Below are 16,073 nucleotides of genomic sequence, written 5' to 3'. Positions count from 1 at the left end.
CATTTTAAAATATAATAGTATTACCACACTTAATTATTTTGTTTATTATTTTAATAAAAATATCATAATAAATAAAGTGCATTTATATGATATTAGCAAATTTTTTTAGAGTTATATTTAAATGGTCACACTATGTGTAGTGTGAGGACCAAACCAAATCTCCAGATACTCTTATGAGGAAAAAAAAAACAAACAAACAAAAAAAACTTATGTGCACTCCTGTTAATAACACTGTCATACACATATGCTTTTTGTCTGAATTTGAGCACTTTTCTGAGTGTGTGGAGGTGGACTCACGCTGGCCGAGCTGTGCTTCTGGAACTCTCTCCCTGATGATGCGACAGGCGTCGTACACCATGGTGGAGGGCTCAAACTGCATGGTCTTCACCACATTCCCCACCCCGATCTTCAGCGACAGCGCCACCATGACTGACACTACGGGACCGTGCCACTGCTACTCCTGAAAAACAAACAGGACACCACACAAAGTGTCAACACTCTTTGCACTTCACATTATTGATGATTTAAAGCTGGAATACACTACATGACCTTTGCAAAGATTTTTGCCCCAATTTACAATCTGGAGAAGTTGACGCTAGCTGTTGAAAATCAGAGTTAATGAATTTCATGAAAATCGCACAGTGTATGATGGTCACAGACTCTGATTTTTTTTAATCTTAAAACTATGATGCGGCTATGAAAAAATATTTATAAGCACCAGTGCGATTGACCCGATCAGCATATTTGTGTTTGCGCTGAGGGGAGCTTCAAGGGTTTCTACGTGTTTTTGCAATGTTGAGTAATGTATCACAGACATATCTCACCAATCCTTTCATAAACAAAGTGTAGAGAGAGTGTAAATATGACATTGATTGTGCAGCGTAGAGAGCTTCATTGATTATAACGGAACTTTGTGAGTTTGCAACGAACTAAAATGAGTGACAGCTTTCAATAAATTTTAAGGGAGTTTGTAAATGGCATATCGATTTAATACAACAGTTTAATAAACAAGTGACTTACATTTCCTGACCATAACACTATTGTCTAATTTGCTCTATTTCATCATCAAAAATATTTTGAAACAAGTCACAACTGAGCCGCTGCGCATCTTCATTCAAACACAGCACTGTTTCGTTTATGAATGAACGTGCATTTTTAAACGAATCTAGTGAGTCAATGATTCAATTTCCCATTCATAAAGAGTCACTTGCTTTATTCCTGAATGAATCAGCCATTTGAACGAATCAAATGAATGAATGATTCAGTTTTTAAACCAGTGACTTGCTGCCACCTACTGGCAGTTTTAGTTTAATTTTTAAAGTATCTTTTCAGTTATTTAAATAATTTTATATTTCTATATTCACAATTTTATATTTAAAACATTAATTTCAACATGAATTTATGAATTTGATTGCACCCATGCCTACAAGCCACTTTTGTATTCTTCTATGCCATCTCTGTAGTACAAATTAATTGTGTTAAAAATGATTTAATTTGATTGGTATCTTATTCTATTGTACTTGTTCTTACTCTGTTGTTTTAACTATACATTTTAAAAAGCTTATAAAATATAATTAAAAAAAAATTTACATAAAAAAAGACAGTCAGAAAAATGCCATTATAAATGTAAAAACCTGTTAGAGGGGGATTTCAATCTGGGTCTTTATCAGAAACAAGGAACAAAGTGTAAAATACTAAATTCCTCTGTAAATCACTTTAAGGAGTCAAATATCACCTCGTAATGGGAAGGCAAATTTTTTATCAGATTTTTTGATTATTGATTAGAAGGTGCTCCTGAAATGTTGAGAAAGATAGGTAAGAAAGGGAAGTGTAGAACCCTGACATATATTTTAGAACACTTGTTAAGCGTCTCCTGGCAACAAGGTGCACGGTTCCGTTTGAGTCTATTTAAAATGCAAAACTTTAAAAGTCTGGTAGTGTGCGATCCTCAGTCGTTTTGTGTATGTTGGACAATGTTACCTCTGTAGCTATCCAGACATTAAATGACCTGATGTTCACATCTTAAAGTATCACAAAAGTTTGGTTTATATACACTACAGTGGCATGGCAACTTTAAGCAGCTGAACTGTGAATCAAACTAACAAAAAACAGTTTCAGTTCATCCTGCTTTGTATAGTAACTAAATAAAAGCATTTACAAGTTTAATATGCTGATGTGTAAAATACATTTTCTCACATTTTTCTATTTTTGATGCAAATACTCGTGAGAAAATGACACAGAGAGGCCGAACTTCCCTGTTAGAGGGGGATTTCTCTAAGATTTTATGTGAAACAAGGAACAAAGTAAGTCCTTTTTCACTTTTATTTAAAGATCTATTTTAAACAACAGTCAAGTAAGGCCAAGACACATCATCACTCCTACATGTAAATTCACTTATACCACTTTAAATAATTCTGCTCTGTTTGCAAGAAAACAAGTCTGCACATTCAGAGCAAAACAAAACAAGATGCAATCACATAAACGATACCACAATAAAGAATGCAAATCAGAAAAAAAAAAAAAAAAAAAAAAAAAAGAAAAAAAAGTCTTCCATATGAAGTCAATGTCAGGTTAAAGACAAAGACTGAAACCAAACTGTTCAAAAAGCCAAACTGTTCACTGTGTGTTTGTCTTTTCCATATCCTTTCTTGTACATCCCCAGAAAAAAAAAAATTCCCAGCTTTGGGAAAACACCTCAGTGAAGCAGAGGAATGCTGGCAAAGACTAAACAACACCAATATGGGATATGAGCTATAATATAATCACACTCTTTGGAAAATGTGAACTATTTTGAGATGAATATGAGCCGTCACTGGAAGAAGAAAATATAAAGGTGTAGATGCTAGAAGAAGCGGAAACTGTTATAGCAAAGAAGAAATGAGACATCATAGTAGACCCTCACATCCACATCACACACAATCTATAAAAACAAAAACCAACCATTGATCAGAAACTAAAATAGTTACGGGAGCAAAAGATTAAATTATACCTTTGCAGAATTTTATTATGTTCATCAAGGTTTCTGATTTGTTTGACCATGATTTAGTATTAGTATTAGCAAGTATTCCCCCATGTTAAATAGCACAAAAAATATTGACATAAACATGACAAAAAAAAAAAGACATAAACATGACAAAAAAAATTCTAGCAATTTTTTTTAAAGCAGCTATAAATGTTGTCATCTTGAGCCATAATAATGAGAAGTCCCATAAATTCTTGGTAGGACTGATGGTGAAGGTTACAGTACATCACATCAAGTTTTTATTTATTTATTTATTTATTCATTTTTAAGTTCTGTATTGCTAGATATGAGATCTTTAAACCTTTATCAGATGGTTATTTCCTGTAAGGTTAACTTCAGTACGTGGTCACAAATCTAGTGTGAATGACAGTGCGATGAACAGCGTAGAGGTCAGTTGTGTTTATAAGCCGTGCAGAGAATAAACACACATTTCTGAGGAGGGTGAAGTGTGAGTGTGTGTGTGTGTGTGTGTGTGTGTGTGTGTGTGTGTGTGTGTGTGTGTGTGCTCTCATTTGGAGATCAGTACACAGATCTTCTCTCTGGGGAAGCATTCCAGCTGCCTGATCCGAGCTGTGCGTCTGTGTTTTGGGGGAGGAGATGAGGAGGGACACTTCTCCACATACTTCCAGCATTCCCTTCATAGTCCAGCGTAACACTTCCACCAAAACAAGGCCTTGTGAAGGAAGGAAACAATGCAATTCTGATATAACAACAAACTCCCAGCATAAAGACAGCAGGGGCGTGCAAAACACAGCTACTTGACGAGCTGGTGGTAAAGCTGATGTGCGTAATTTCCATGCCACCAAAAGGAATTGCAAAACTGAACACTTCTCACAAAGAACACTCTGCTGTAAGCTAATATTCAGACAACCACATTAGTCCTGTCCAAAACTCACTCTAGATTTAATCTATTCAAGTTGCTTTTTTGTTGAGCAAGTTGGAAAACGGAAATGAACAGAGCAATGATTTTTTTCTGTAGCTGTATAAAACAGTTTGTTCCAGTCCTCAGTTCTGAGTGTTTTATGGTTAAATGTAGTAAAACAGCACTGGCATGTGTGTTTGACTGTTTGTATCACTGCACTTTTCTGTTTTCACCGCATTAAAGACTACGAGAGTGGATTTGCCAACTTTTTCTTTAAAGTGGAAGTAAGCTTATGGGTGAGACTTCCGGCTCATTAGCCGCAATAGGGAAATAATGAGAAGAATAACAATGTGCAGTAAACCGTAAAACTGTTTGCACTACAAACCAGAGCACTCATAATTAAGATAATACATTAAAATAATATGGTAAGACCAATATGCAATATCAAGCATCAAAAAGAGCTGTTTTGTACAGCTAAAAATAGCTGGACACAGATGAGACCAGGGTCAAAACCCATCAGATTTACAAATGGCCGCACACACACACACCAGGGTTCATACAGATACTGTAAAATGAAATTCCAGCATATTCAAGGATTTCGATCAGAGATTTCACTTATTAAACAATGTCTTATCTTTCAAATTCTAAAAAAGATAAATAGACTGAAGTGAAGCACATGTAAAGTATCACTACTAAAGTATTACAAAGTATACTACACTTTTACTATAGTAAAACCACGGTTAGTTTTCTTAAGGAATTCATATTTGTGTATACTTCTTTTTCTGTTTGTTTGTTTTTTGTTTTTATAACTGCACTGCCTTAATGGTTTTATGTTTTCTGCTAAGAAAAAAAAAATCTGAAAAGACTCACGTCACTCTGAAATCCTGATCTGAAACAAATGATTCCTCCTTTACGCGCTCTGAAGTCCTGATCTGAATCACGATTCGCAAACTGCACTTCGAAGTTCCGATCTAAAGCTAAAGATTCGTGATCCACACAAGTCCTGATTTGAATAATCATTCGCAAATCGTTTGACTTGGATCGGGACTTCAAATCGCGTATTGTGAATCATTTGAATTGAATCATTCAATTTGCAAAATGATTCATGAACCCGTTCTGATCTAAATCTAATGATTCGATACGCACTCCGTAGTTTTGATCTGAATCAAATGATTTGCGATACATGAAGTACTGATCTAAATCAAATGATTCATGATTCGCGATTTAAAGTCTCGATCCAAGTCAAATGATTTGCGAACTACATGCTTTTTAAAATAATTCAAGTGATGTTGAATTTGAAAATGAATAGCTCTTTTAATTTGACCTGGTTATTGATAGTGAATCACTTGAAATGAATGATCGAAGTCTGAATCAATCGGAGTGGTTCAGTTGATTCGCTTCACCTACACCTGTTTCTTGCGTCTTCAGCCATGTTTACACGACACTGTCAGTATTACTACTGGCTTAGCTCACTAGCTATATGACATTAACTGAACTAAGCAAAAAAGCTATTATGTTTTTAATTGTGTGAATTATGCATAAAAACATATGTGCTAAAAAAATTAACACTGTCAGATACATTGTCTTTCAATAAATCAAGCACTTTTCAAGTACCTCTTCAGGAATATTGCTATTTTCAAGTGTTTTCCAGGCCTTAAATTTAAGAACTTTAAAACCAGCCACTCTTACGTGAAGAAAAAGATGTACAGCAAGCAGAAAAAAACATGCTGGACCACACTGCTTACACTCCAGTCCAGTAGGTGGCAGAAATGCACCTTCTACACAGGATTCCGAAGTATTATTTTGAACAGCCTGATTACATTTAGTTAATGATATAGTTAATGAACTTTCACTTTTGGCCTGGCGTCTTTAGCAAGGTTTTGCACATGACATGCCATTCAAAAAACATGCCGCTTTTACGTTAAAAAGTTTAACTCGTGTTTTTTTGTTGTTGTTGTTTTTTCATTCCACTGCCTTGCTTCTTGTGTTTTTAAACACACAAATACTTTTTTGTCAGAATGTCTCCTAACTGCATATACAAAAAACTGAACCTGCTTGTATTTGTCTTGAAATATGTTGACAAAATGGATACACAAGCACTGCGTTACACCTGTAGTGATAAAATGACACTGAAATGACTTTTCTAAAGTCATTAAAAAATCTTTTCTGGTAAAAGGCAGCATGAACAAAAAAAGGGAAGTAGCCGTTCATACAATATGCATACAAAAGCCATGCATACACAGACCAGCAATTAAAAATACCACAAAAAGAACGCAAAAAGCGTGCTTTGGTTGGTCCAAGTTTGCATCAGCTAAACTGACAAACTCAACTGACGTTTAACTGATTGCTGTAGGCCAATGGCACATGTTCAATCATATGGGAACAACTCAAACAATATACTGATCATTCATTGCAAAGTAAACTGTGTGCGTTTATCTACCACAGCAATGTCTTCCACTTTGGCTGCATTTAAAGCAAATATAATTTGTTTGATTAAATCACATAATTAATTATGAAAAACTGATCTACTGACAGTAAATACTAAAACAAGACTGACAGCTTACATAATATCAGCATCTGCAAATGAGTTTTGACAGAAGGGTCAATTACATGGTTTGAAAACATATATTTTTTTGTGAGGTTACAGCTCAATTTCAGGAACAACGTGTATGTCTGGACTGAAGGAAATGAAACGGCTGAAAAAGGAAATCTATTAATGAATCTGTGTGTGTGAATGTGATGGCGAGCCTGTGCCCGATCTGCTATTTACATTGCTGTATTTATTCTATCTGTCATTCAACGTTATTAATAAAGAGCAGATGCGAGTTAATTTAATAGAAAGGGAAAACTGCACTAAATAATAGAGGAGAAAACATACAGTGTATTTAAGTCAGCCATCACTAGAGGGAGAACAAAGCAACTGGACAAAAACCCTGGCCCAAAATCAATGTGAGGTTGTGGTGTAGTCTATTTTACGGTCTCAGAGAGAATCCTGTATTTAAGGCAGTGACCTTGACCCAACTGAAGAATGCAAGAGTCCCACACACCCAGCACCCGCTGAGCTCGAGTTTCAGACGTCTTCATCAGACGTTATACTGACGCTTCCACGCGTGTGAAAATGCAACGACCTCTGCAGCGACAGATGTGTGAAACACCAGCGCAGAACTACAAATGCTGCTAGTCAGAACAGTAACAAGGTATGATAAAAATGCAATGCAACAGGAAACAAACTCATGCTGAGTATTATACATAGACTGTAGCTATTAAATGAGAAAAGATACATTTACATAAGCCAGCATAAACCATGCATAAAGTTGAAACTGTGACAAGACAAACTGTGGTTGTGTTTTTTTTTTTACTTTTTACTGCTTCATATACATGCTCTGTCTACACCTCTTTTAATAGTATGCACATCACATTTATAAAATTTATTTTTTGATGAATAGCAGGCTCAAAAGAACAGCATTTATTTGAAATACAAACATATTGTAACTGTTTGTACTGTCATTCTTGATCAATTTAATGCAACCTTGTTGAAAAAAAGCATGCATTTTTAAAAAATATACAGTACTGTGCAAAAGTCTTAGGCCACTAGTATTTTCATCAGCTAAAAAATGGTTTAAAGTCAGGTAAAGTCGGTCTTTTGCTGTAGTGTGTCAGTAGGAAATATCAGTTTACATTTCTAAACATTCATTTTGCCATTAATTGTAATAATCCGGTGAGATTTTTGTGTGGAGCACAGGCTGTTGTCAGACGCCTTGTGCAAACAGAGATGTGATCTCTCCATCATTCAATCCAGTATGTCTTAAGAAACAGAAAAAACGGAGAAAGATTAAATCCAGAAGAACTGTGGCAACATCTCCAAGATCCTTTAAGAGACCTATACCTACAAAACTACAGTACCGTTCAAATTTTTAGGCAGTTAGGCACATAAAATGAGGATGCTGTCAAAAACAATGTCATAAATAGATTTTCTTTATCAAAGAACTTCTATTAACTAAAATAAATAAGCATTTGATGTGACCACCCTTTGCATTTAAAGCAGCTTTTGCCCTATGTGCATAGTTTTCAGGTAGCTTTGCAGGTAGGTTACTTGAAACATCTTGGAGATGTTGCCACAGTTCTTCTAGATTTAGTCTGTGTCAGTTTTTGTTTCTTCATGTCATTCCAGAGACAGACTGGATGATGGTGAGATCAGATCTCTGTGTGGAGCACTGGCTGTTGTCAGACTCCTTGTGCAAACAAAAATCTCACTAGATTATTACAATTAATGGCAAACAGAATATTTGGAAATGTAAACCGATATTTCCTACTGACACACTACAGCAAAAGACCGACTTTACCTGACTTTAAACCATTTTTTAGCTGATGAAAATACTAGTGGCCTAAGACTTTTGCACAGTACTGTATATTTTTTAAAAATGCATGCTTTTTTTCAACAAGGTTGCATTAAATTGATCAAGAATGACAGTACAAACAGTTACAATAGGTTTATATTTCAAATAAATGCTGTTCTTTTGAGCCTGCAATTCATCAAAAAATAAATTTTATAAATGTGATGTGCATACTATTAAAAGAGGTGTAGACAGAGCATGTATATGAAGCAGTAAAAAGTAAAAAAAAAAAAAACAACCACAGTTTGTCTTGTCACAGTTTCAACTTTATGCATGGTTTATGCTGGCTTATGTAAATGTATCTTTTCTCATTTAATAGCTACAGTCTATGTATAATACTCAGCATGAGTTTGTTTCCTGTTGCATTGCATTTTTATCATACCTTGTTACTGTTCTGACTAGCAGATTTTTGCACAGTACTGTATATATATTTTTTTAATTATGCTATTCAATATTATGCAACAGGAGTATTTCTGTCATATATCACACAGCAACTTTAAGGCTATTTGACTACCTTCATTTCACATAAAGACCTGGGAATTTGTTTTTTATTTTTTGTTTTTTTTTAATAATATATTCTCCATCTCCATAGAAACAGAAGGAGCAGGTCATCACCTCACCTTAAATTAAAGTGAAACAGAAGCACTTAGCACTCACTGTGCACATTTATCCTTTATAACTTTCATTATCTAAGGAAGTATTCAATGAAATAAGCCAGAAATCACTGTACTTTGTGTACAGAGCTGTACAATGGGAGTCTGTCGCACCTACTGAGCAACTAACAATCATCATAACATTTAAAGGAGAAGTTCACTTCCAGAACTACAATTTACAAATGATGTACTCACCCTCTTGTCATCCAAGATGTTCATGTCTTTCTGTCTTCAGTCGTGAAGATATAATGGACTTCATTGGTGGTCCAATTTTGAACTTCAAAAGGCTCTAAATGATCCCAGCCAAGGAGGAAGGGTCTTATGTAGCGAAACGATCTGTCATTTTTTTGGAAAATAAAAATTTGTATACTTTCTAAGCACAAAAGCTTGTGTAGCACAGACTCTGGGATGCACGTTTACGACGTTACATACTATGAGTCACATCGAAAGGTCACAGAAATTGAAATGGAGTTTTTCACCATATTCTACCTTTTTGAGCCGGCGTACACTGACAATGAACTTAGACGTGATTCGTAGCATCATGGACGTGCATCCCAGAGCCTGTGCTACATGAGCTTTTGTGCTTTAAAAGTATACAAGTTTTTATTTTTTGAAAAAAAAACACACACAAAAAAAAAAACACAAATCCTTTCACTAGATAAGACCCTTCTTCCTCGGCTGGGATCATTTAGAGCCTTTTGAAGCTGCATTTAAACTACATTTTGGAAGTTCAAAATCGGGGGCACCAATGAAGTCTATTATATGGAGAAAAATCCTGAAATGTTTTCCTCAAAAACCATAATTTCATTACGACTGAAGACAGAGAGATATGAACATCTTGGATGACAAGGCGGTGAGCACATTATTTGTAAATTGTTGTTCTGGAAGTGAACTTCTCCTTTAAAGCCAGCATCCGTTGTGAGGTCACAAAACAGTGAAGGATTATAAACATTAATTAGGTTATGCACATATAATATTTACAGGAGTTAATATATGTGTTAATAAAATCCTTCAACAGAAAATGAATGGCAGAAGAATTGTTTAAGGAAGTGCTGCTTTAGCTTTGTAACTGGTCAGATTAAATGAGCATCCTGAAATTTGTTTTGGAATTTAGTCTTTTACTGTTCTACTAAATGAATAAACAGACCAAGTGTTGTGTTTGTCAGGAAGTCAGTAGAAATATTTGCTCATGTCAAACCAGAAACAGCTGTGGAAAAGCGATAGATTAATGTGTGTGAGGAACATATTACCGCTGTCACTCTCTCTGCCACTGATAACAGCCACAGCAATGACACTAAGAATAACACATGGCAATGCTGGACTGCCACAAATTTCACAATTACAGTAAATATACCAGCCGCTATTTACATGATCTAAAATAACTCAAGCCTGTGGTGGATTGGCCAACTGTCCCGGATGTTTCCCCGCCTATGGTCTGAGACACTGGGATAGACTCCAGCATCCCTCTACACAGGACAAGTGGAGAATGACTGGACGGAGGAATGAGAATGGGGCTGTGAGGGGCAGAGTTTAGGCCTGTTTCCATCCAAGAATTATAGCTATAACAATAAGTGAAGTAACAACTACATTAACATCCACAACAACTGCTGAGTAGGTTCTGTTATTTCAAAGCTCACACTGCATGCTCAAGCTCTTTAAAGGGGTTGTGACATGACAAAATCAAATTTGCCTTGATCTTTTGGGATATAAGAGGTCTTTGTACCATTAAAACATCCTGCAAGTTTCATGGCTTAAAACGTCCTCCTCATCATAAACAAAGCATTTATTTAATCAAGCTCCAAAAAACGGCTTGTTTGGATCTGAGGTGCAAGGTGACATCACCCGGGCACAAACATTTGCATAAACACCGCCTCCAGAGCAAGGCTTCGATGAATCATCTTCTCACCATAGGCTCCGCCCACTGGTGTTCAGTTGCTTAATGGCTGACACGCAGAATGTGCCACGTGTCACGTCCAAAGCAAATAGAAATTACAATCACTGCCACTATCTTGTCTACACGGGACACTTTCTGACACAGTCCACAGCTTGAGTTTGTCGGACAAATGGAGTAAATGAATGTTCGCTTTGACGCATTTGGTTTAAACAGCTTGTTCACGTCTTTGGACAGATATCAGAAGAATCCAAGCATAAGAAACAAGTGTTAAGTGCTTTGTAAATGAGGCACAGTGTCATGGAGAGTTCACAAAGAAACATCTGACTACAGCTGCATCACAAACTGTAAGTAAATTATTTCATAATGCTTTTTTATGTTGTCAAAACACTCACATGCAACAGCAAGGGGGAGCTGATACTGTTTCCTATGCAATGACGTTAGCCAATCATAACAGTGAGTGATTACTAAGAAGCCTAAAGGACACGCCCCTTAACACAGGTTGTTTTAGACAGAGGGTCAGAATATTTATTTGTTTCGTTTAGTTTTTTTGTGCAAAAAACTATAACAAAATACAAGTAAACCTCAAGACACATTAAAATAATTAAAAAAATTCATGTCATCACCCCTTTAAAATCAGGTGAATTCTGATTGGCTGTCAGGGTTTTTATCAATCATCATCTATGAAAAAAAAACTGCAACCATTTAATTCCTCTGTGTCGTTTACGCTACAGCTGAATGAATGAATGAATGAACGCATTTTTATATAGCGCTTTCATTGTGTATTGCTACACACCCAAAGCGCTTTACAATCACATGGGGGGGATCTCTCCTCAACCACCACCAGTGTGCAGCATCCACTTGGATGATGCGACGGCAGCCACAGGACAACGGCGCCAGTGCGTTCACCACACACCAGCTACAGGTGGAGAGAGAGAGTGATAGAGCCAATTCAGTGAAAGGGGATTATTAGGAGGCCATGATTGACAAAGGCCAGAGAAGGGAATTTGGCCAGGACACCGGGGATACTCCCCCTACTCTTTACAAGAAGTGCCATGGGATTTTTAATGACCACAAAGAGTCAGGACCTCGGTTTAACGTCTCCTCCGAATGACGGTGCTTTTTACAGTATAGTGTCCCCATCACTACACTGGGGCATTAGGACCCACATAGACCACAGGGTGAGCACCCCCTGCTGGCCTCACTAACACCTCTTCCAACAGCAACCTAGTTTTCCCAGGTGGTCTCCCATCCAAGTACTGACCAGGCTCAGCCCTGCTTAGCTTCAGTGGGTAGCCAGTCTTGGGCTGCAGGGTGAAATGGCTGTGGCAGCTGTGGTGTGGACTTCCCTATTCTCCTTAGAACGAATGCTAAAACGTTATAGTTATTACAGTTATTGCGCTTGTTGTGAATAGGCTTTTACAGTCTTTACTAAAGCATGTGCTGTATAAAGCTCCTAGATCACATATAAATTCATGGAGTTCATGGAGTTTGTCTACTAAAAATTGTTTTCTGAAAAATGTTTTCTCAGCTGAACACCTGGCATGTTGTTAAAAAACGGCTAAATAAATAAATAAATAAAAACTGCACTTGTGTCTCTCACATGCTCATTTTTATACCTGTAAAAAAATCTTTTCACACTTTAGTTTTCTTTATTTACATAAAAAAAAAAAAAAAAAAAAAAAAAAAATCAACTCAAACATTTTCAAGTTTGTTTTCTTTCTTTTCTTTGATGGGAAGACAGTCCAAACTGCTCAAAGACACCCGAAAACTAAGTGAACATCTACACTGAACGTCCAAACACAGAGCTGAACAGATGCATGCTTTAGAAACTTTTCTTTTGTCTGTTCTTCAAGCTGCTGTGTCCATGTTACTAAGCACCATCACAAATATTTTGTGCATTTGGTTGGTGTTGGGTGTTAACTTCCCATTTCTCACAGCAAATTCACTATACATGCAGCAAAAAATGCATTTCTGATCTGAGGCATACAGACTCAATAATGCTGTTTGATTGGCCTGTCAAACGCAGCTCCCAGGAGTCAGGGTGGACACATTTTGATCCACTTACTAGCTGTGCTGCTTACATCAACCAGTCACTGGAATCTTCAAGACACTCAATCTTTGACAGACATGCAATTTTTAACAATGACTACAACTATACATTCCACTTTATTCCCAAAATTTCAAATAAATAATGAATAGCTCACCCAAAAATAAAAATTCTGTCATCATTTACTCGTCCTCATGTCATTTAACATCCATAAGACTTAAAATTACTTGAGATTTTTGTCCCTCCACTGAAAGTCCAGGTAACCAAAACTTAGAAGACCAGAAAAAGATCAGAAAATCATTGTAAACAAATACATGCATACAACCATTTGTAAGGAGATACAATCACTTAATATGATTTCATAAGCTTTTATTAACATCTAAACAATCAACACACTTAGAGCTCATCAAATATGATAAACACAGAAGCTCAAATGTGTTTCATTCCTGTTATGATGCAGGGGCTTAAATCTCTCGGGGTTCATTAACAAATATCCTCATTTTTTGTTTCAAAGATTAACCAAAGTCTTAAGTGTTTGGAACAACATGAAGTAAATGATGACAAAATGTTCATTTTTGGGTGGACTATCCCTTCAACATCCCATGAAAGGTGAACTACTTCTGGTTTCTTCATATGTCATTCTGACGGACTCTTCCTGTATTGAGTGGGCAGCTCTTGTCTGGAAAATAGACCCAATAATCATAAGTCTTGCTATACTGGACTTGATCAGACACTTGAAGTGCTTTTCTACAAGAATTTGTGATGACTGATGAAGGAAGAGGGTCTCTTTCAGACACACGAAAGCTGGGAAGGCATGTTAATTGTGATGTTAAGCATTGGCCTGAAGGTATGTGTTCCTGACTAGGGATGGCGAAAACTAAAAAAATTTCTTGACCGACCACTGAGCCTCATTAGCCGGTTGAAACCGGTTAACCGATTAGTTTAAAATATGGTACGCTATTTGAAATAACAGCCATTTCGAGCCGCGCCTGCAATTTCGCAACTCTGTCGCATCTCTCTGCCGCTCTGCCTCCCGCACACACACTTTTTTAAAATCCCCTACAGCGCGAAACATGAGTGTCCGCAAACGCGGCGCCGAAGAGCTTGTTGTATGTAATCGTAGGACAAATGGCTCCTTAGTTTCAAATGGTTTGGGTACAAGGTGATCGCTTTGAAAATAAAGGCGTTTGTCTAGGTTAGAAGCTCATTTGAAACATTGCCACGGCTCATTTAAGAAAATGACAGCTCCGAAGAGACGCCGCTCTAACCTCGAGTGTTTTAGCCTGTTGCCTTTACTTTTCGCAAACCTTGTGAGCGCGCGAACCCAAACGCTGTGACCTCGCGCCAAATGTTTTTATTGGTTTATTAAGTACAAACAGGCGAGTTATGAAAAATTGAGTGTGAGGGATAATTTGTTCACTTAACACAAAAAGATGAGGAATGAGATGGCTAACTGTAGTAGCGTATAGTCCACTGTCTATAATAGCCTAATTTAGATATCACTTTTTTTTTTAACCGACTACCGACAACTTTGACCGGTTAACGTTGATACGGTCAACCACCGGTCAAACGGTCATCGGTTAACATCCCTATTCCTGACACAGCTGTCCATCAGCATTCATAAAAACAGACCCATGAGAGCGTTAACTACCCCTCAGGACACCTAACACGAATGACACACTGTGTGTCTTTAAAGGGACAAGACGAGTTCTCACCTGTCTGAAGTGACACGCTGAGGCCTTCAGGCTCACTGCGGCGCCTGACGAGATAATCGAGTGCTGACAGCTGCCGTCAGAGCTCAAGAGATCTACTGGCACTCACACCAGCTCATATAAACCAATAACTGGGCCAACTGCCCATTGGCTATTTAGAGAAAGTGAAGCAGACTCAAACCAATCATAAAGCACACAGACAGAGGAACAGTAACTGTGTCATTAGTCACCAGCTCAGATCTCTAACCACTACAGAACAGCATACTGGGGATAACTTTAGGAAATCAGACTAAAATATGTAAAGCAATGATATTTTTCCAACAGTACAGAAAACACTGACAGAATTGCAAAATCCAGTCAAAGGCATTTACTGTCTAACACAAAATGTCACAAAATTTGGCTGTACATTCAATTAAATTGTGATGGATTAAAATTAAAATGCAGAATGACTGCTATTTAAATATTGTCTGCATGTCTCTGTGTAACTAAGCGGTGCAGTTTCATCTACTACACATACTCAAACATGAACACACACATAGAAACTTAAAGATCTTCACTATAACCCGCAAAACTAAAGTCTGGCTTAATGACAGAAATGTATTACTATTGTATAATAAAATGTAAAATCTTGCAACAACAACAACAACAACAATAATAATAATACAGTTTGTTAAAATATTATTTTAATCACACAATTTCAAAACAATAAACCTCTGTTGGTGTCAAAATTAAAATCGACTGGTTGTTAAAAGATCAACTGAATTCTTAAAAGTTTTATGCAATTATATGATTACCACGATTTTTTATAATAAATTTGTTTTAAATCATAAAATACAGAACCCAAAATAAAATAAAATAAAATAAAATAAACAGAATTTCTGGGGGGGAAAAAACAATAACAAAAAGTTAAAAAACAAAACAAAACTATTTTTAACATTTTTAAAAATTATTAAATTGTTAAAGTTGTATTACTTAAATTGATTAGACATCTTTTTTAATTATTAAAATTTAATTAAACCATTAACAGAAAAATTGAAATAAATACACAGAACTGACTGTTCACGGTCACTGTCAACTGAATTATTAACTATAGCATTTCTAGTTTTTGTTGACCGAAATATTTAGACTTTATTTGAAAATAAAAAATAAGATGCAAAAATATTAATGTAAAATAAATGGGTATAAAAAATGTTAGGATACATGCTGTAGACCTGAGGAAATTTGACAAAATGAGCTTTGTAAAATGTTATTTTTAATTTAATTTCCTTTATTAATAAAAGCTTTGTTATTAAATACATATGAACATAAGACTCAAACTTGAATTACGTACTATGCTTAGAAGTTTTTTTTTTTATTATTCAACATCCTGTTTCCCTCGAAAATAAGCTGTAAAAGTTTTTTCATGGTGACGTTATCAGATGTTGGACAACCCCTTCATTTAATGTTTAACACAATTAGTGCCACCGGAGACTAGAGTCATGCTGTGATG

At 36.2% G+C, this 16,073-nt stretch overlaps 1 protein-coding gene across 3 annotated transcripts in view; it reads right to left on the bottom strand.

The window, feature by feature from the left end:
- tln1 (talin 1) overlaps nucleotides 1-16,073 on the bottom strand; it is a 97,862-nt gene that overhangs the window by 61,191 nt on the left and 20,598 nt on the right. For 2 of the 3 annotated variants that reach the window (XM_051121356.1, XM_051121358.1), the window contains exon 2: nucleotides 298-460. In XM_051121356.1, coding sequence (XP_050977313.1) covers nucleotides 298-427 — 130 coding nt within the window. In that variant the 5' untranslated portion in view covers nucleotides 428-460. Of the gene's footprint in view, nucleotides 1-297; nucleotides 461-14,587; nucleotides 14,679-16,073 lie in introns of those variants that run through there. The other variant, XM_051121357.1, reaches the window with a different exon arrangement.

The sequence above is a fragment of the Labeo rohita genome, chromosome 10 (assembly GCF_022985175.1).
Source record: "Labeo rohita strain BAU-BD-2019 chromosome 10, IGBB_LRoh.1.0, whole genome shotgun sequence".
Classification (NCBI taxonomy): Eukaryota; Metazoa; Chordata; class Actinopteri; order Cypriniformes; family Cyprinidae; genus Labeo; species Labeo rohita.
This window is presented reverse-complemented; position numbering and strand designations above follow the sequence as displayed.